This window comes from Malaya genurostris, chromosome 1 (assembly GCF_030247185.1).
Source record: "Malaya genurostris strain Urasoe2022 chromosome 1, Malgen_1.1, whole genome shotgun sequence".
Taxonomy (NCBI): Eukaryota; Metazoa; Arthropoda; class Insecta; order Diptera; family Culicidae; genus Malaya; species Malaya genurostris.
In genome coordinates, this window is record NC_080570.1 from 158,457,257 (window position 1) to 158,478,154 (window position 20,898).

Sequence of the window (20,898 nt, forward strand, 5' to 3'; positions counted from 1 at the left end):
TGCAATAAACTGTTTGTCGATTCCCTGATAAAAGCTCCAGATTGTATGTAGAAAAGGACCACGTTTTTAGGCGGCATTCGTGCATTTAAATTATGAAATTAACTAGGTATTACTAGATATTCCTACTTGTATTCGGCCACTTTTCAAATGAACCTTCAACATTATTTTATTTAAAAAAAAAACGGCGTAACTTGCGTACAAGCTTTCGTGGAAGCGAACTGATTAACTTCAATGAAATATTTCTTGTTTCGAGCACAGGGCAAGATTTTAAATTTTGGTTTAAAAAGGAAACAGTTTTTAAGTTATTTCAGTAAAAGTAGCTTCGATGATTGAAGGTTCTTGATGTGTTACTCAACTTTACAACTTACAAGATGGAAATCGAACCATGAAACTCAACCCCTGGGAACCGTCTTCAAACGATCGCTCAGTAATGGAAAAGCAACAGTCAGTGTAAAAAAAACTTGTATTATTGAAAAAAAATAATACTTCGATACAAAAATACCTGTTTCCGTATCACGCCTCCGTCGTTTTCACTCCAATACTGTCGGTAACATTCGAATCACTGTGCGTTTGCTGCACCGGAAACGGTCCATCCACATCGTCGTCGTTGGATGGTTTTTCCGTACTGGTCGCACTACTTCGTCCTCCCGTGTCCAAGCTCTGCTTCTCGGTGTCCTCGTCGGATCGTTCGGCCAATCTCATCCCGGTTCCGTTGCCGTTGCTTCTCACGCCGAAATACTTTAGCTGCTGTTCCCGCCGTTGACACTCGACACCGTAGATGACGAGAAACACGGCAGCCAGCAAACAACCCAGACTATTGAGCACCGTTGAACCGAGTGTCACGTAGTACCAAATACCGAGCACTTCGCTGCAACGGAAGTCACTGAAAGGCAGCAGATTAAAATCAATTCTGGTCCGACTGCGTTGAAAACTCACCGATACTCCAAGCGAATAGCGCCATCTTTCTCCCACTGTTCGGGTGTCCCCCTGCGATCCAACCCAGCAACGGTCGTGCTGCTACTGTTTCCTTCCAACGATTCATCCTCCAGCAGCTGGTCACTGGTAAGCTGGGAAGCCTCCTCCTGTCCTGACGACCGGCTGCTTTGAACGTCGATCCAGCAAACACAACTCGACGAGTTGACGTTGAAGCTGTATTCCGGTTCGCAGTGAAGCCCACTGGAACTTAGGTTAACCGTGTGCATCAGGGCATAGATGAAGGCCAGCATGGTGAAGAAAATGGTCAGCAACAGCAAGAGCAGGGCATTGACCCGCACAAAATTGAAGCAGCTCTCCCGAAGCCGATTTGCCGGACGTCGCTTGAGATTGAACAGAATCAGGAACATGGAACCGCACAGAATCAACTGCCAATGCAAGGAAAATGCTTTAGATTTAACAAAACTGATTCGAAAAGCAAAAATACTCACGACCAACCCGGCCCAGTACGGATTATCCTTGGTGTGGGTACTGGGCGACCAAACCATGATGGCCAGTCCGACGAAGGTAAGTATCGCACCGATCAGAATTTTCAGCACCATCAGCACCCGGCTAAGCCGGATGTGTTTCAGATTCAGCGAATTCCCCCGCGGGTACCGCTGATGGAAGGATTTGTTCACCACCAACATCCGGCTGTGGCGAAGACTGCTGCGGGTCGGTTTGTGTCGGCCGATCAGGGCACTGCTATCCTTGGCGAAGTTTTGCGGCACCGTAGTGGTCATGTAGACGGCCTGGAATGCAAAAAAAACTGATCAGAATAAACTTCGGTATGAGCTTAGTCTAGGCATGGCAGATCGCAGTAGGCACAGCGATATAAGAGTTTAGATACTTGAACAGAAGATCGCATTATTGCACTGGTTGTCATGAGCAGGGGGGCCAAAGAGCAAGAGCCACTCGGTTGCGAATGATCGACCGAGTACCTACCGAACACAATAAGCCATGTGCGGCAAAGTTAGTGAGTCGAGTCTGGCGATATTGTTCAAGTATTAAAGAAATAATCAACTCACAAAAGACTTTGTGCACATTTTTTTCACCAAAATTGTTCTTGACAGTCTTTCAAAAAAAATAAAACTTTTACCATTTTTTTTTCGAATGGTTTCGAATAGTCCTACAAAAAAAGTTGCACTAGTGATTTTTCCAAAATTGGTACAATTTTCGAGTAAAACTACTGAAAAAAAAATCCTAGTCCAGTCTTACACTGATAAAAATCGATTTTCGAAATTCGATATAAAAAAACGCCATTTTTGATTTTGGTAAAATTTTCCCCGATAGATAATAATGTTCCCTATCAACCAGTCATACATTGAAAGATAAAGGGCAATTTTAAAGAAAATTTGTTTTTCTAGCAAAAACTTTCTCTTGTCGACGATTCGAAATTTCGATTTATTACCTTGTGATGCCGGAACCGGAAGTCAAATCCGGATGGAATTCCATATGGAAATAAAAGACCTTCCATTTGAATTTTAGTTTGTAAAAATAGGTTAAGTCATCGCAGAGAAAAATGAGATCCATTTTAGAGTTTACGACCACCTGTTTCCGGTGCTTCCGAAGCCGGTAGTCGAGGACACTTGACTTTCAACTGACAAGGCCTCTCGTTTGAACGTGATTTGAGGCCACCGTTCTGTATAACTGTTTGAAATTTCCAACATTCTTCATCCTGTAATTCCGGAACCGGAAGTTTGACTGAAGTTATCAACGGTTCTGTATGAGACCATAAAACCGTTGATTTGAACCAAAGTTTGTGAAAATCGGTCCAGTCATGGCGGAGAAAAGTGAGCTAATGATTTTAAACTGTTCCTATTTACACTTATCACCCAGTAAATCCGGAACCGGGTGTTGAATTCAAATGAAATTCAGAAGTTTTCCATGCGGCCCCAAGACCTTTCATTTGAATCTACGTTTGTGAAAATTTTCTCAGCCATCTCCGAGCAAACTTACTCCATAGCTCCGAAACTGGAAGTCGGAACCGAAAAAAAATGCAGGGACTTTGTATGGGGCCAGAAGACCTTTCCTTTCAATATAATCAGGCGAAAGTCGGTCCAGCCATCAACGAGAAAAGTTAGTGCTCAAAAACCTTTCATACACACACACACACACACACGACAATTTGCGTACTCGACGAACTGATTCGAACACTAATCACCAGTCTTCCGATAAACATCGGCACGCTTATGCCGGTGCACAAAATTTCAAGCACATATCCAACTTCCAACTAACTGCGAGTCCATGTTCATGTTCATCTCGAGCACAGTACGTACATTGGGTCGAGTTTTCCGTGCATGCACACTAAGGTCTTTTTCAGGCGGAGAATGCGTACTGCGTAAAAAAAAACGCGTAACTTCGGATATCCGCGTAAAAAACCGCAAAACTAAGGAAATTATGCCAAATGTCTTACAACTGCATGAAACATCGAGACAATGTTTAATGCATTTCTAAGACAAAACAAGAAATCCGAATAATTTGGGAAATTCGCATAAGAACCGCGTTGAAAAGACATCAGTGTACTCTGAGTACGTACACCAAACACATTTAGGTACGGTTGAACCAGTGATAAGGAGTGTATCGAAAATAAGCTATCCACAAACATTTGTGTTGTACGCATGTATTTGTGATGGTTTTTTATGCTCAGATCACAGCATGCTGTGCGTTTGGCTGTCAGCTTTCGTTTGTTTACTTGTTTGTGCGGTTGAAATTCTGCGTTTTCAAAATGTCGCGTATTGAAAAGGAAGTGAAAATGAGGGTTCTGGACACATGGCTAAGTAAGAAGGGTATTACCAGGTAATGTAAAAACCATCATTAATAAGTTTGGGGAACACTATTCTTTGGATGAGCTAACAGGAAGAGGCAGAAAACCCGGCTCTTCCAACCCGAAACTGGACAAGAAAGTGGTATCTCTAATCATGAAGAACAAATCAATGTCAATACGTGATTTGGCCAAAAAAGCAGGAACAAGTGTCGGAATGATCCAGCGACTCAAGAGGCGAAATCACCTGAAGACCTACAAGAAGCAGAAAATCTCGAACAAAGTGTAAAACAGAAGAAGCGAGCAGCAAACAAGAGCCCGGAAATTGTATTCGCGTCTTTTGCAGTGTGCGGATGCTTGCGTTTTGACGGACGATGAGACTTATATAAAGGAGGACTCAAAACCCCTTCCAGGTCCACAATACTTTACTGTCGTCGTTGGGGAGGATGTGAGCGATGCGAACAGGTCGATTCAAGTGGAGAAATTCGTTCGAAAGGTACTGGTATGGCAAGCAATATGTTCCTGTAGTTTTAAGTCAACAATTTTTTACACTACCGGAACTATAAATGCAGAAATCTATCGATCAGAGTGTCTCCAGAAGAAATTGCTGCCTTTATATAAGAAGCATAGTAGACCACCACTGTTTTGGCTGGATTTAGCATCGGCTCACTATGCCAAAACCACTCTCAATTGGCTTGCGGAAAAGGGTATAAATTTCGTTGAGAAAAATATCAATCCACCAAATTGCCCTCAGCTTCGACCCATCGAACGTTACTGGGCAATCGTGAAGAGGGTCTTCAAGAAGACTGGTAAGGCAGCTGGGAACATGCAGGAGTTCAAAAAAATTTGGGCTCAAGCGTCCAATAAATGCGATGCAGCACTTGTTCGGAACATGATGAAGAGCGTTCGAAAATTCGTGAAGGAATAACTTAAATTTCATCCGGTTTTCATTATGCTCAAGTTTTACCTCGTACAATAAAGTAACGATTTTTAGATTGAATAAAATATCGTTTTTTATCATAATTTGAAAGAAAAATTTGTGGATAGCTTATTTTCGATACTCTCCTTAGAGGAAAGACAGAACGAAGCAAAAGCAAAACATGTTTGGTAGTAATCCGAGAGAGTATTATAATAGGAGTGAAACAAAACTTAGGAGGTCAGTGTTGCCGTTTATTTACATTTATTTGGCAAAAAAAGAAAACAAAACCAACAATCGTGTTTCGAAATTATTTAATATTAGTTAGATTAAGGCGGCTCAAAATTCACGAAACCTGCAGAGAATTAATATTGTACGGTTTAGAAGATATTGGAAGATTTTACTCGGATCTTATTTTTTTGTGATCATTAAGGGCTGAGGCCAGTAGGTCGCGTAAAACCACGTGGCTCGCTGTGCGTGTGACCGGGTGCCCAAGAAAGTTTTGATATTTTCGGTTACAAGTTTGACTACATCACATAAAATCCAATAAAGCTACCGCCTTTTCGATCCGATTTTATTTCTCTCTCATGTTTCGTTACGTTACCAGGGAACTAAAATGGCGCCGACATATAAATCGACTTACCTTCACAAAAATAACATTCACTTCATTTTTATGGCGACAACATATATGTTGTTATGCACTAATCGCATCTAAATTAAATTATCTAGACATTGTCAGGATAGATTTTTGATCCATGCTTTACATTCAAAATGTTGAAATGTTTTCACTTGAAAACTTATCTGTAGATATTGCTGATGTATTTGTCTATCGATCATTTCCGGAATAGACATTGTGATAATCTGAAATCACTGTTCAGCAGTAGGCGAGCGAACATCGATTCCGTACACGATGTACGTGGATGGCGTTTGATTATACCACCGAACATGTGCACGCGTTGGTGTACAAATGTATGCGTTCGGGTTTGAACATGACTTGAGAGTTCAGTGTATGAAAACCAAACTACCGCGAGTATGATGTTCGGTGTTCGTTTGGGAAGACTGCTAATCATCCTGTAATTCCGGAGACGGTAGTTAGATTCAGGTAAAATTCTGGAATTTGCTATACACTGCCAAAAATCGACACTTTTTCTTTTCAAGTTTCTAAACGCAATAAAAATCAATAATTCGCTCCATTTGTGCTTCAAAATGTGTCGTCCTACGACTTAGACAAATGTCATCCCATTCTAATCTTTAGTTTGGACATCCCAAGTAACAATGCCTTATGGTTCATTGCCGTTTCAACCTTCCGAGTGAACGGACGTGCTTTGTGTTTACTGCGAAAGCGTTGAAAACCAGTGCCGTGTGTGATAAAGTGACCGGACGATCAAAACTAGATCGCTATTGTGTAATAGACAATAGTGCTTTTTCCTGTGAGAGGTTTTATGCACATTATATACTGAAGCAGTGTATTGTTGTGAGCGGACGATCGAAACAGTACCGTTAGCCGGTGATTGTTCGATCGATCAAAACAGGCCCAGCGGTGTACGTGATATCACTGTGCGGATTAAAAAAGAGTGTGCTTTTTCCTCTCGGAGGTTTTTTGCACACCATCGCAGCGGCGATACGCCGATCGACGAGGGCTAGGCCTTGGTGGCCCCCGTTGGATTTAAGTTAAGTATCATTATTTAGTTTTTTTTTCCTTCCTGCATTCGACTGTTCTATTTCTCCCCGATTCACTTAATTCTGTGCGGAGGTAGCTCCGCAACATGTCTAGTCTAAATTCTGACCCCCCCGTTCCCGATGATCAAATGGAGACTTCCCTTGACTATAAAAAGTCTCGCATAAAGAGCTATCCGGATGGGCTCGCACTACCGGCCGGTCCTTATGCGGTCTATTTCCGGACCAAATCGAAAGAAAAAAAATTAAATATTTTAAAAATATCGCGGGACCTGTCCTCGCGATACAATACTATAAAAAGTTTTGATAAGATACGTCCAGACAAGCTCAGGGTCCTGTTTACCAGTTCAAAACAGGCTAATGAGCTCGTTCAAAATGATCCTTTTACGCGGGAGTACCGCGTCTACGTGCCAGCTCGCGAAGTAGAAATCGACGGTGTGGTCACCGATTCGAGTTTGACTTGCGAGGACGTTCTTAAGTACGGGGCGGGTTGTTTTAAAGACCCCTCACTTAAGAATGTCAAGATACTGGATTGCAAGCGATTGCATTCAGTATCGATCGCCGGGGATGGAACAAAGTCCTATCCCCAATCAGACTCTTATCGTTTGACCTTCGCCGGTTCTGCTTTGCCCAACTACATCCTCTTGGACCGGGTTCGTTTGCCTGTTCGCCTATTCGTACCCCGAGTAATGAACTGTACTAATTGCAAAAAACTGGGGCATACAGCTACCCATTGCAGCAATAAGCCACGTTGTGCTAACTGTGGGGAAGCTCATGCGGACGGCTCTTGCGGTAAGGATGCTGAAAAGTGTCTCTACTGTAAGGAGGGTCCGCATGACCTCTCTGATTGTCCCGCTTACAAACTGCGAGGTGATCGAATGAAGCGTTCCCTAAAGGAGCACTCCAAGCGTTCTTTCGCAGAGATGCTTAAAAGTGCCACCCCTCCTAAACAGACAACGAACCCATATGCCTGCTTGTCAACTGACGAGAGCGATTCTGACGACCCTTTGGAAGGTCCATCTTCGGCGGTCCCTCATAGCTGTAGGAAAAGAATAAATAAATCCTCTCATAAGCTACCTAGTAAGGGTTCGAAGGTGTCTTCCGAAGGGCTTCGAAAAGTTACAGCTAACGGGTATCGGGACACAACACCGAAGCATAAAGCTCCTGGTCTCGGAAAACTCAATTCCGAGATGGAATTCCCACGACTTCCCGGGACTACAAAATCCCCAAGCGTCCCAGAAAATCTACCAGAGAACCAACTAGGTGCTGGACTTATCAAGTTCTCTGATGTTGTGGACTGGATTTTTACAACTTTCAATATTTCAGACCCTCTTAGAAGCATTTTAATTGCTTTCATGCCAACAGTAAAAACATATTTGAAGCAGTTGACTGCAAATTGGCCCCTTCTCTCAGCGATTGTATCCTTCGATGGCTAAATCATCCACCGAGGTCACGGATCTAATCACTGTTTTACAGTGGAATTGCAGAAGTATCATCCCAAAAATAGATTCTTTTAAATTTCTAGTAAATAATCTGAAATGTGACGCATTTGCATTGTGCGAAACTTGGCTAACTTCTGAAATATCCTTAAACTTCCACGATTTTAACATTATTCGCCTGGATCGAGATGATCCCTATGGAGGAGTACTTTTAGGGATCAAAAAGTGCTATTCTTTTTATCGAATTAACCTCCCCTCGATACCAGGTATTGAAGTTGTCGCATGTCATGTTACAATCAAAGGTAAGGACCTTTGTATTGCTTCCATCTACATTCCCCCTAGAGCCTTGGTTGGGCATCGGTGGCTCAGTAATATCATAGAGCTCCTTCCCGCACCGACGTTGGTTTTAGGAGACTTTAACTCACACGGTACGGGATGGGGCTGTCTTCACGACGATAACAGATCAGCTATGATCCATGATATTTGCGACAACTTCAATATGACAATCTTGAATACGGGAGAAATGACACGGATTCCTGCACCACCAGCTAGACCAAGTGCGCTGGATTTATCCCTTTGCTCGACATCGCTACGGTTGGATTGCACGTGGGAGGTAATTCCTGATCCCCACGGTAGTGATCATCTACCGATCGTAATATCAATCACCAGCGGCTTAAAACCATCGAAGACAATCAATGTTTCGTATGACCTCACACGAAATATTGATTGGAATAGCTATGCGACCTCGATATCTGAGAAACTTGAAAGAACTCAACAACTTCCTCCGGAGGAAGAGTACACGTTTTTGGCTGGTTTGATTCTCGATACTGCGATTCAAGCTCAGACGAAACGTGTACCCGGCGCAAAAACTAACATCCGTCCTCCCAACCCGTGGTGGGACAAAGAGTGCACAAATTTAAACGCGGAGAGAGCCTCCGCGTATAAAAAATTCAGAAAAAATGGAACACCTGATAATTACCGGAATTACGCGGCGTTAGACGTTAAAACTAAGAACTTGATTAGAGCCAAGAAACGCGGTTACTGGCGTCGGTTTATAGACGGCTTAACGAAAGAAACATCTATGAGCACTCTTTGGAACACAGCCCGACGAATGCGCAATCATAACACCACGAATGAAAGCGAGGAATACTCCAACCGCTGGATATTCGATTTCGCTAAAAAAGTATGCCCAGACTCTGTTCCGGAACAGAAGATCACCCGCGCCGCGACACCAAATACAAACGAATCACCGTTTTCGATGGTAGAGCTCTCACTTGCACTTTTGTCATGTAACAATAAAGCCCCGGGATTAGACAGAATAAAATTCAACTTGTTGAAAAATCTGCCTGACCCCGCCAAAAGGCGCTTGCTGAATTTATTCAACAAGTTCCTCACGGGTAATATTGTCCCACACGACTGGAGACAAGTCAGAGTTATCGCCATTCAAAAACCAGGGAAACCAGCCTCCGATCACAATTCGTATCGGCCGATTGCTATGCTTTCCTGTATCCGGAAATTGTTCGAAAAAATGATTCTGTTTCGTCTAGACAATTGGGTCGAAACTAATGGTTTACTTTCAGATACACAATTTGGTTTCCGCAGGGGCAAAGGAACGAACGATTGTCTTGCGTTGCTCTCAACAGAAATTCAAATGGCATTTGCTCGTAAAGAACAAATGGCATCAGTTTTCCTAGACATTAAGGGGGCTTTTGACTCAGTTTCTATAAATATCCTATCTGAGAAGTTGCATCAGCATGGTCTTTCGCCAGTTTTGAACAACTTTTTACATAATCTATTGTCTGAGAAACACATGTACTTTGCGCATGGTGATTTGTCGACAATACGATTCAGCTACATGGGTCTTCCTCAGGGCTCATGCTTAAGCCCCCTTTTATACAATTTTTACGTAAGTAATATCGATGAATGTATCAACACATCTTGCACGCTAAGACAACTTGCCGACGACAGCGTTGTGTCTATTATAGGACCCAAAGCTGCCGATCTCCAAGGACCATTACAAGATACTCTCGACAACTTATCATCATGGGCTCTTCAAATGGGTATCGAGTTCTCTACGGAGAAAACTGAGCTGGTTGTATTTTCGAGGAAGCGAGAACCAGCACAATTACAGCTTCAACTAGGGGGTGAAACCATAGCTCAGGCCTTCACATTTAAATATCTCGGGGTCTGGTTCGACTCCAAAGGCACCTGGGGATGTCACATTAGGTATCTGAAACAAAAATGCCAGCAGAGAATCAACTTTCTTCGTACAATAACCGGAACTTGGTGGGGTGCTCACCCAGGAGACCTGATCAGGTTGTACCAAACAACGATATTGTCCGTTATGGAATATGGATGCTTCTGTTTCCGCTCCGCTACGAATATTCATTTCATTAAACTGGAAAGAATTCAGTATCGTTGTTTGCGTATTGCCTTGGGTTGCATGCAATCGACTCATACGATGAGCCTCGAAGTGCTGGCGGGCGTTCTTCCACTGAAAAACCGGTTCTGGGATCTCTCATATCGTTTGCTCATTCGATGCGACATTTTGAATCCTCTGGTGATTGAAAACTTCGAAAGGTTAGTTGAGCTTAACTCTCAAACCCGTTTTATGTCCTTGTATTTTGATTACATGGCTCAGAATATTAATCCTTCTTCGTTTGTTTCCAACCGTGCTCATTTCTTGGATACTTCTGATTCTACTGTGTTTTTCGACACATCCATGAGAGAAGAAATTCATGGAATTCCGGATCACGTGCGCCCTCAAGTGGCCCCAAATATTTTTTATAATAAATTTAGAACAGTCAACTGTGAAAAGGTGTTTTACACTGACGGATCAAACATCAACGAGTCCACAGGCTTCGGCATCTTCAATCAAAACATCACCGCTTCTTACAAACTCAGTGATCCGGCTTCAGTTTACGTCGCAGAATTAGCTGCTATTCAGTACACCCTCGAGATCATTGAAACCATGCCCAAAGACCATTACTTCATTGTCACGGACAGTCTAAGTTCAATAGAAGCTCTCCGGGCAATGAAGCCAGGAAAGTATCCCCCATATTTCCTGGGGAAAATACGGGAACATTTGAGAACTTTATCTGAACGGTCTTATTTAATATCGTTAGTCTGGGTCCCTTCGCATTGTTCCATTCCGGGCAATGAAAAGGCAGACTTATTGGCTAAAGTGGGCGCATTGGAAGGTGATATTTATGAAAGACCAATCTGCTTCAATGAATTTTTCAGTATTTCTCGTCAGAAAACTCTCGAAAGTTGGCAAACTTCATGGACGAATGACGAACTGGGACGATGGCTACACTCCATTATCCCTAAGGTATCGACGAAACCTTGGTTCAAGGGGATGAACATGAGTCGTGATTTCATTCGCGTTATGTCACGGCTCATGTCAAATCACTATACATTCAACGCACATCTCCGGCGTATCGGGATCGTGGAGAACGGGCTCTGCACCTGTGGCGACGGTTATCAGGACATCGAGCATGTCGTGTGGTCGTGCGTAGAGTATCGTGACGCCAGGTCGAAGCTACTGGAATCCCTCAGGGCCCGAGGTAGACCGCCTGAGGTGCCGGTTCGGGATGTGTTGGCGAGTCGGGATAGTTCATATATGCTTCTCATATACCAGTACCTTAAACACATTGATATACAAGTGTAATGTGTTATTCCTCGCTCAGAAAATATAATCTCCACCTACAGGTTCGACACTAACATCCGCCCGATTCTCTCGATCCCCGTCCCTGTCCACCATCTTCATTGGAATTAACAAGATCTTTTTTTTTTTGTCACTAACTTTTTCGTTCCCCTTTCCCTGTTTTTTCACCATCTCGATGGCAACTAATTAGATCTCTGTCGTTTTCAAACATTTTGTTCCCACACCCCTTTTTTACCCCGTTTCCCACAATATTTACTTCTTTTTTTCATTCTCTTCCGTAACATCACCATCACCGGAAGACCGCTCCAGTCAATGACCAGCATGCGGGCCACCCGCCGGGCCTTCGTAGCCTGGGGGTGTTTCCCGCGGACCCTCACGGACCGAAGAATGCGGCCAACATAGAAAATTACCATCGCCATCTGGAATCATCTCATCCTAAATTCAATTCACCGGCCACTACCGATCGCCAGATACTATATTACATAATGATACTACTCTAGTTTTAAGTTAGACGATAATTAAGATTAGTAAATACCCTTGGCATCTTAGAGCTTAAGCAGTGTGCCTTAATATTATATTATATTATTGAATAAAAAAAAAAAATGCCTTATGGTTCTGATTATAATTTATAATAGTTTTGTAATTGATTCTGCAATCACCATCAGTTTTATGACAACTAAATAGATTTTAACGCTTCCATGAAACCTTCATGCACCCGGACTTAAAACTGAACTAAAAATAAAACAACTTGTGCTAGAATAAAACCATGCATACACCTTTAATATTGCTTTTAAACATGCTCTTTAAATAATGTCAGTTCAATTCTTCCATAAATATAGTTTTGTGTGTATGTGTGATCATTGGATGACAGTTTCACTTAGAGCAACTTTGATGTTTCTACAATAAATTTATATCACATATTTGTTATGGGCTATTTGATTTATTATTTCTTAAAAAAAAGAAAACATACATTTTGCGATCTGATTCGAATAGTCAATCGCAGCACCGTGTTTCACCAAAATCACACACCAGTAGCAGACATTCGTAACCTTTTCGTTTTTTTAAGCTTGTACGAAAACGAACATAGGCGTGTTGTGTTTTCTTCTTCCGTGCCAGCACGGACTCATTGCGTACCGCTTTTGTATCATCATTTTATATGGCGGTTTGAAAACTTTGACACCCATCGCCCTGTAATTACGGAACCGAAAGTCGAATCCGGATGAAATTTTACAGTAACTTTTGAGACAATATGAGCTTCAATCAAGATTTGTAAATATCGGTTCAAGTATCGCAGAAAATTCGAGTTTTGAGTTTTCCTTCACTACTTTCGGTGCTTCCGAAAAAGGAAATGGGAGACCAGTAAGACCGAATTGAGTTTATATGCCCACAAACTTACAAGTCCTGCTATCTAGAAGAATTTATCAGTCAGTTTTAAGTGATTTGTATCATTTTTTACTATCGTTTGTGAAAAAATACTGCTGAAATTGAAAATTTCCCGCTTAGCTTTAGTTTCGAAACCGGAACCCAAGTAGCATGGTAAGTTGCTGTCCTGTATATTTCTACTGATTGTGCAATTTATCAAGTTAGTTTATATCACTATTCTAGTAACTGTTGTGTTATGGAAAAAGCGCAATTTTTCTGTGTTGTGCAACATACTTTCAAGTTCATCCGTTATTACGAACATTTATTCACAACGATTGTGCAACTGATGCAAAAACTCATGCGTCGATTCCATCAAAAAGGTAAAAATAAAATCAGCGAAAAAACAATTGTGAAACTCATGCAATCTGCTACGTAATGTAAACAAGAAATGGAGTCACGTTTACAAAAACATAACAAACATAATTTCTAATAAATAAGTTTCACATTTGATTTTCAATACAACTGCTCTCAACACAAACATGGATTTTGTAAAATAATCTGCACATGAAAAATGATAATGTAAATGAAAAATCGACAACGAGCTTCATTTTTATGGTGATACATGTATTCGTACGTCCGAAATTTTCAAGCGCTTTTAAATTAACGTGTTTTGATGATTGTACACAAATTTCTGTGAAAATAACAGTCTATTATTTTTAATGAGAATCATCGGAATGATGTTTAAAATACGTGTATTCAAACATTCTTTAAAATTGTCAAACGATTTTAATCAAATTAATGTGTAATTAAACCTGAAGATCTCGAAATGATTTTTTCTTGAATATTTTCCAATATGGCTTCGATTGTAACAGTGAGTTGAATAGAAAATGGTTCACCCAACGTAATGACATATATTATCTAAATAACAGGAAACATTAACATGTTAATATTTCGGAAGAAAACCCTCTACGTTTCGTTTTTTATCAGTTTTAATCTTCTAGTTGAATTAAACAACAATACAGTACAGTTATATATCTTAGAGGGCCCGACATTTGTGATAAGCACTGTAGGTATTATTTTGGCAAGTCCGTGTGCTGTAGTTGCAAAAACAAGTTGCACAAGCGGTAATATATAACTATGCGAGTAACTGTGATGAAATTAACTTTTCGTTCAATATCTTTGAAAAGTGATGTCAGGTCTGCTTATTTTTTTTCGCGAGATGAAAACCGAATACAAATTATCTGATTGATTTTTGTTTTCATTGCGTATATAACGCTGTATTCCTGCAACTTTTATGATAATAATCTCATGTCTGCAAGTTTTGCGTTCAATTCAAACAGATAAAACTTGCACAACTTTTTTGCAAGTTTTGAATTTTATATCAATGTTTTTCTAAAACTGAAGAAAACTGCACACACTGATCTAAAAATCCATGAGGCAGCCAAAACAATGCGGACTCTGCAGAAATATATTTTTTACAGCAACGTTATCAATTCGGCTTAGCCTTTTTTGCCTTGCAGAGAGCATCAATCATTTCACTAATTTTTCTCCCACAAGAGATTTATAGCAATTTCGACGTATATTGTGCCTGGTACAATTATGACAGCCGTTTGGAAAGTTTTTGATAAGTTGCACAATTGTTATAGTTACTCCCGTTTTACATGACGATGTGAAATTTTTTGTAGAGCTTCTAGTGAAACATGAACAAGTTGGTGATTTACTGCACAATTGTTTCAGATGTACTTAAGTTGTTCTACAGTGATTTTTCGGTAGTATTGTGAAACTTAACAGTGATAAGTTGCACAACCAATTTTAATATATATTTCTAAACATATCTAACATAAATAACATTCCTAAATCAATTGTAAAACATCTTGAAAGTTCAATAAGTTGCATTTGCTACTTGGGAAGTCGCATCGAGATAGGATCTTCTATTTGAGTCTTCGTTTGTGAAAATCGGTTAAGCCATTTCCGAGAAAAATGAGTGCACATTTTCCCTCTCATTTTCACACATTACCCTGTAACTCCGGAACCGAAAGTCGGACCCAAATGAAATTCAATAGCAGGCTATGAAACTTTCAGACAAAGGCAACAACATTAAAATTTGATGCAACATTCATTCTAGCCTGCGTAGTTGACTCGTCCAGCTTAGACCAATTCTAAAATTTAGCTTCAGAATCCAACACCAGATTTTTATTTCGTTTCCAGAAACTCGATCTAAAATTTTATTCCTCGTCCACAATCCAGTACCAGAATTAAGTTGCAGAATTCTGGAACTAAAACCGAACTGTAAGCCTGAATTTTGAACCGAAATCTGGAGCTGAGATCATGTTGTTGATTCTAGACCTTGACCCTGGAACTAAGTTTCGGAAATGCATACATCGACTTCGATCTGAATTTTGAAGCAGAATTCTAGAACTGAAATTGGGATTCAGCTCCAAAATTCTCGCTCGGAATCCAGATTTAGAATTCAGTTTGAAAATGAGAATGAGAAACTGAGTTCTCTAAATCATGAAATTCTAGAATTGCAGACCGATATCCAGGTCCAAAACTCAGTTGTAATTTCAGAATTTAGTTTTTAAATGGTTCCAGGTTCGAAATTTAGGAAATTTTACTGAGCACATTTTTCTAAAGATTGATCAACTAAGTTCCGGATCTGGAATCTGCACGGAAAGACCGAAATCAGCATTTTGACGAAAAAATTAGTTGATTTTCTGATTTTAGTTAGTTATTTTTTGAGACAACTAAAAAAATCTTACTTTTGCTAATTTAGATTTTTTAATTCTAATTCCCTTAATAATAATAAAATATTTGTTGAAATGGCTATTTTTTTAGTTGAATTCACCAATTAAACGTGCTGTCATTTTTTTTAGCTAAGGCACGCTTCATATCCATTCAACTAATTTTTTAGTTGAATTAGAGAAATAAAACGCTGTTTTCAACCAACATAAATCGTTGAACTGGCTTCTGCCATTTGCAGCTATATGGCGATCTGTTACCAAAAAAACGTTAACACCGTAATGACTACTAGCCACTAGATGGCACACGACTACCGAAAAAAATTTCAGTCACGATTATCTTTTCTATATTGGCAGGTATAAATACGATGTTGTATTGGAGAAGAAGACATAAGCGAAACATAAACTTCTTTTTGAAAATTTTTCTTCTCAATTGCTGTTTTCTTCATTCGACTTCGCGAAATTGACTATCTCACTGAAAACTTTGAGCACTCGGAAAACAAAAACCGAATACAAGTAGTACACCGGACAGCGTAGCCCAGAAGGTTGGAAGATACAAAAAACATCATTTGACATATACAATTAGAGTGCAATATTCGAAACTCACTTCACTGTTCCGCGTAAAAACATTATTACCCACAATCGCTTTAAATGCGCACAAATTCTGAATAAATACACTTCCCACTAACAGTTTACGTCATCATATGCGTGAAGCATATCGGTTTTGAAATTTATATATGGATATATCGTAACACATGCGAAAAACATCTAAACAATTTGCAAGCAGTTTCAACAAGACTGTCCCTTTTAGCTTTTTAATGGATTGTTTTGCTTTGACACTTCTCATGAGTTTTTAGCTAATAAACTTGTTTATAAAACCAATCTAATTTTTGTTTTCTTTGTCCTATCCTTCAGTGATGATGGTGATAGATAAATAGAAACAAATTTTCTGATTTTATTAAAAAAAAATTGTTATCAATGAGAATTTCGTACTGGATGGAAATATTTCTGGTTTGTGTCCAGGATATTCGCCAACTAAACACATTCTCTAAAAATAAGAATTTTTTCAGCAAAGTAAATTCTCAATTTTAACTAATTTTATAGTTATTTTGGAAATTTTGTTGTTAAAATCAACTAATTCAAAAACAGTAATACGAATTAGGAGCAGAACTAATTTCGGTAGTTCCGTGTGAAACTGAGTTTCAGAGCTGAATTCAAGATCCGAATTTGTAAAAATGAATTCTGTACCGGAGTTCTGTAACTAAGATTCAACTGCAGACCAGAATCCAGGTTCAGAACTCAGTTCCAGAATTTTGTTTCAGAATTCATCTCTCGAGTTCAGGTTTAAAAAAAACATACATTTTGCGTACTCAACGATATGATTCGAATAGTCAATTGCAGCATCGTGTTTTACCAAAATCACACACTAGTAGCAGACATTCCCTAAACTAATTATCTAGAATCGTATCTTCTTCGAATTTCCGTTTTCTTCTCCGTTCTCTCGTAATTTTGAGTAAAGTGCGTGAAACCCCGTGACTTCAGTTCCAGAATCTAGCATCAAAATTAAGTTTCAGAATTCAGTTCGTTCATTCAACTCCAAAATTCTTCAACATCAAAGAAACTGAACAATCAATTTTACTCGTATTCGCATTATACGGTTATGTCTCTGACATTACCCACTCACCTTTTTTTCGGTCAGTGATTGTTTAAAATCCTATGTGTTGCATCAAATGCAATTCTGATTCTATTTCTAGGTAACCTCGTTCAATACCACATCAGTAAGTAGACCAAAACAAAATTAAATTTTTCCAATTTTCTAGCCCGGCTAGAACACGCCCCAAAAAGCATCCACTCGACTCGGCCGTTCCGAGCTATCACCACCAGCATCGTACGGGTGCAGCAAAATTAATAAACTCCTCAAGGTGGTGGTGTTTCCAGTCGGGCTACCTGCTAATGAAGCCTGGCCACACAAAGCGTATCAAAATTTACATTTACCGTAACCACTTGCCGGTTGCTTGGAAACAAACAAACAACAACAAAAACAACCAACAGCAATAACAAAGCAAACACAGCCGAGCAGAGGAAGTAGGTAGCCCGAAACCGAAGTGGCATTCCCAGGCAGAAAGTAGAAGCAGGCGGCGAAAAATACAAAACAACAACCGTAGAAACGACGACCTTAACCACTACTAAAACTGCGAGTGGAATTATTCATCACTTGGAGCGCGAAATCACCGTCATTAACTGTCATTTGAAGTAAATTCTACAAAAAAAAAACTACTGTCGTCACCTACCTCGGACGGTGTTCCGCTGTCGGGCAGTCGGATTGTGATGCTTCGGTTCGACGAAATGGGACGGGATTTGTTACTTCCGCCTTCCTCCGCACCAACCCTGGGCGAATCATCTGTCGTTCCGGGAGACGAAGATCGTGCCGGAACGGTGCTGGCGTTGGAAACCGGCGAAGACGAACTGCCCGGTGCCGAGGGAACGATCACACTCGGCGGAGTCCTTCGTTCACTGTCATCGATCAAGTTTTGCGATTCGTCGTCATCGTTACCGAGCGTCGGATGTGACTGACCATCGCCAACCGGAGATGGTCGGGAAAGTCCAAAAAAATCCGACTTGGCATTACTCATCAGCGTCGATCGCCGGGCGTCGGTTGTGATTGGAATGTCGTCATCGAATTTGAACTGAATATCCGGGATTTGGATAATCTTCGTTGTACCGGAGGTCGATCCGGTGGTCGTCAAATTGTCGTAGAAACTGCGGGGACGTTCATCGATCGTTTCGGTGGTGGCGGCAGTCAGCTCGTAGCTGGCTCGTTTTCCGGCAGCCATTGCACTCTACACGATCGCGTGTCGGAACTGTTTTGTAACGTAGCGGGTCACGCACTTCCTCACTTGGTTTCCCAATGTGGCATTTACTTGTCTCTCTGTGTTCTGGAACCACTAACTATCTATCTATCTGGGGTTTCGGCTAGGTGACAATCAAACTCAAAATCATTCGCGCGCACTATCCGCCAGGTCCCAGTAACTACCGTCCGTACATTTCCCGTCCGCACATAAAGAGTCTATTGACTTCCGAATTCCACCAACCGACGGACAAACAACGCAAACTGACGTCGTCGTCGTCATACAGGTTAACCGGCCTGGGGGGCTACGGGCTTCAATACCTACACACGCACACGCATACACACGCGATCGCAACTAAACGGGTTCCACCAAACTTCATCTGAGACTCACACAACACACAACTCAGGGAACGCGAGGTGCACTACCGGACTTCACTACCTGCAACTTGCCTTGATCGATGCTCACCGTAAACTACTACTGAAGATCGTGACCATCGCGACGGGCAGCAGCATAATGAAAATGCGCTTGCTCAGTTTTTTTTCATTTGCTTCTTCACTTACTGCGAGAGAGAGAGTGTGTGTGTGTTTGCGAGTTCAGTTGATACAGAGAGTAACCGTCAGGTAAAAAGTTCTCTTTCTTGTTATGAATTATCGGCTCTTTTTGTCGAGAGTGAGGTGGAACACGTGCTCTTTGCTTTCTACGAAATACAAGTCCAGCAACAAGGGGTACCTCAATGGATTAAAATATTCGGGAGAAGGCTTAAAAAAAATCCTGTAACATTTTCTGAAGACCGTTTCAGTGAGTATTGGTGTATTCATTGTTTTGTTTGTTGCTGAAGGCGTTCAGAGATTTTGCAAACTGATATGTTAAGCAATGAATAATATCTAGGGGAAAAAACGGAATTTCGAACCATGAGGCATTTAGAATTTCTAGTACGGAATACGGAAGTGTTGTTATCGTATTTATCAGCTCCATCTCATATTTTCACTAGCAGTCGAGACAATCAAACGTTATTTGTGCTCTTGGCGACAATTATTATGAGATTAAAAAAGTGTTTTTATTTTGCTCATATGAAAAAGTTACGCCCGAAGGGCCTAGTGTCGTAAGTATTAATGTGTGCGTCAAATAATGTCACTCATTCTCTCAGAGATGACTGTATCGATTTCCACAAATTTAGGCTTAAGAGATGAGGACAGTACCGTAAAGTGGTAGGTTTTTTTTTTTGCTATTTTCCCGTTTCAAATTAAATTTTCTTGGAAACGGTGCAGAATGTAGAAAAACCCACCCGACAATATCTTGAATTTTAGTTGAGAATATTCTGTGAAATTTTCAGAATGATTCATTGAGTTTAGCGGTCACGTTGTATTCTTTTCCGACTGAAGAACTGCTGAAAACGGGAACGCTCGGAAATGCATACCTCTACTTGTTCATCGAATATCTCGGCTTCGAAGGCTTGCATCATGTATGTATTTTTCGTTTTGGTTTCCTGATAGCATTCTGAAAAAGGAGAGAGAAATAAAATTGGTTCGACAAGGCTGCCAAACACACAGACATTCTATCTTTGTGGAAGTTGAATATTTTTTCATTGTTCATTGGAATCCATGTAATGTCCAACCCATACGATAGATTAATGTGATAAAACTTCTCATCAAAATAATAAAATGTATGCCGGCAACCCGGTACAGTTTGCTCATATACGAGAAAGTACAAGAGAAATACGATGCGCAAAGGGAATTGAGCGAGCCACGTGGTTGATTTAAAACTCAACACGCGACCCTCTGTCCTCAGACCTTAAATAAAGAGGTCTTATGATCCTATGGGTTGCTATTGAATTTCATTCGGATCCGACTTCCGGCTTTACTAAATTAATTCAAAATACCTACTAGGCAGACTTGCAAATTCTATCAGTTTAATTTATTCTAACTTGCTCAGTTCACTGTGCATAACATTTTCGCATGTGCTCCAGGTCCAAAATACAGTGCTAGGTCAAAAATTCAGGCTTATAATTCCAGTTCAGGATACTGGTCTAGATACATATACCAGCTAAGAAATTCAGGTCCCGCATTAAGGTCTGGGCTCGGAATTTAGGACAGGTCCAGTATTGTTGTTTAGGTGCAGAGTATAGTTCCAATTCCAAAATTCAGTACCTTAATCGAGTTCCCGAATCCAGGTCTAAGATTAAATCTAGAATCCAGGTTCAAAATTCAGGTTCCAAATTCAGGTCTAGAAGTCAGGATCAGAATCCCATCTAGTTCATTATTTTAGTTCCAAACACCAGATTAGGTTCAAAATCTCGATTTCGATTTTGGGTCCATAATTCGTGTCCAGAATTCAGTATCCGATTTCAGGCTAAACTCAGAATTTAGGTCCAGAATTCAACTCCAGAATGCAGATTTAAAATGTAGGTCTAGAAGTTAGGTTCAGAATCCCAGTCCAGAATCTAGTTCTAGATTTTAGTTACCAACACCAGATTAGGTTCAGAATTCAGCATCCCGATTCCGAGTTTGGGTCCAT

At 40.6% G+C, this 20,898-nt stretch overlaps 1 protein-coding gene across 1 annotated transcript; it reads right to left on the minus strand.

Annotated features, from left to right (window-relative positions):
* Window positions 1-444: 444 nt before the first annotated feature.
* On the minus strand, window positions 445-19,186 carry LOC131426453 (uncharacterized). The gene is made up of 4 exons (XM_058589193.1): window positions 17,827-19,186; window positions 1,425-1,724; window positions 937-1,361; window positions 445-883 (listed from the first exon to the last, which is right to left on the minus strand). Exons 1-4 carry the CDS (start codon window positions 18,367-18,369, stop codon window positions 514-516), a joined length of 1,638 nt encoding a protein of 545 aa, XP_058445176.1. The 5' UTR covers window positions 18,370-19,186; the 3' UTR covers window positions 445-513.
* Between the last annotated feature and the right edge of the window lie 1,712 nt (window positions 19,187-20,898).

What these genes read in the sequence shown, in the direction of transcription:
- LOC131426453 (XM_058589193.1), bottom strand. Translation starts at nt 18,369, where the DNA reads ATGGCTGCCGGAAAACGAGCCAGCTACGAGCTGACTGCCGCCACCACC. An exon ending in ACAGCGGAACACCGTCCGAG is followed by an intron (nt 1,725 to 17,826) that starts GTAGGTGACGAC and finishes TTTGCATTCCAG; the next exon opens with GCCGTCTACATGACCACTAC. An exon ending in GCTATTCGCTTGGAGTATCG is followed by an intron (nt 884 to 936) that starts GTGAGTTTTCAA and finishes GCTGCCTTTCAG; the next exon opens with TGACTTCCGTTGCAGCGAAG.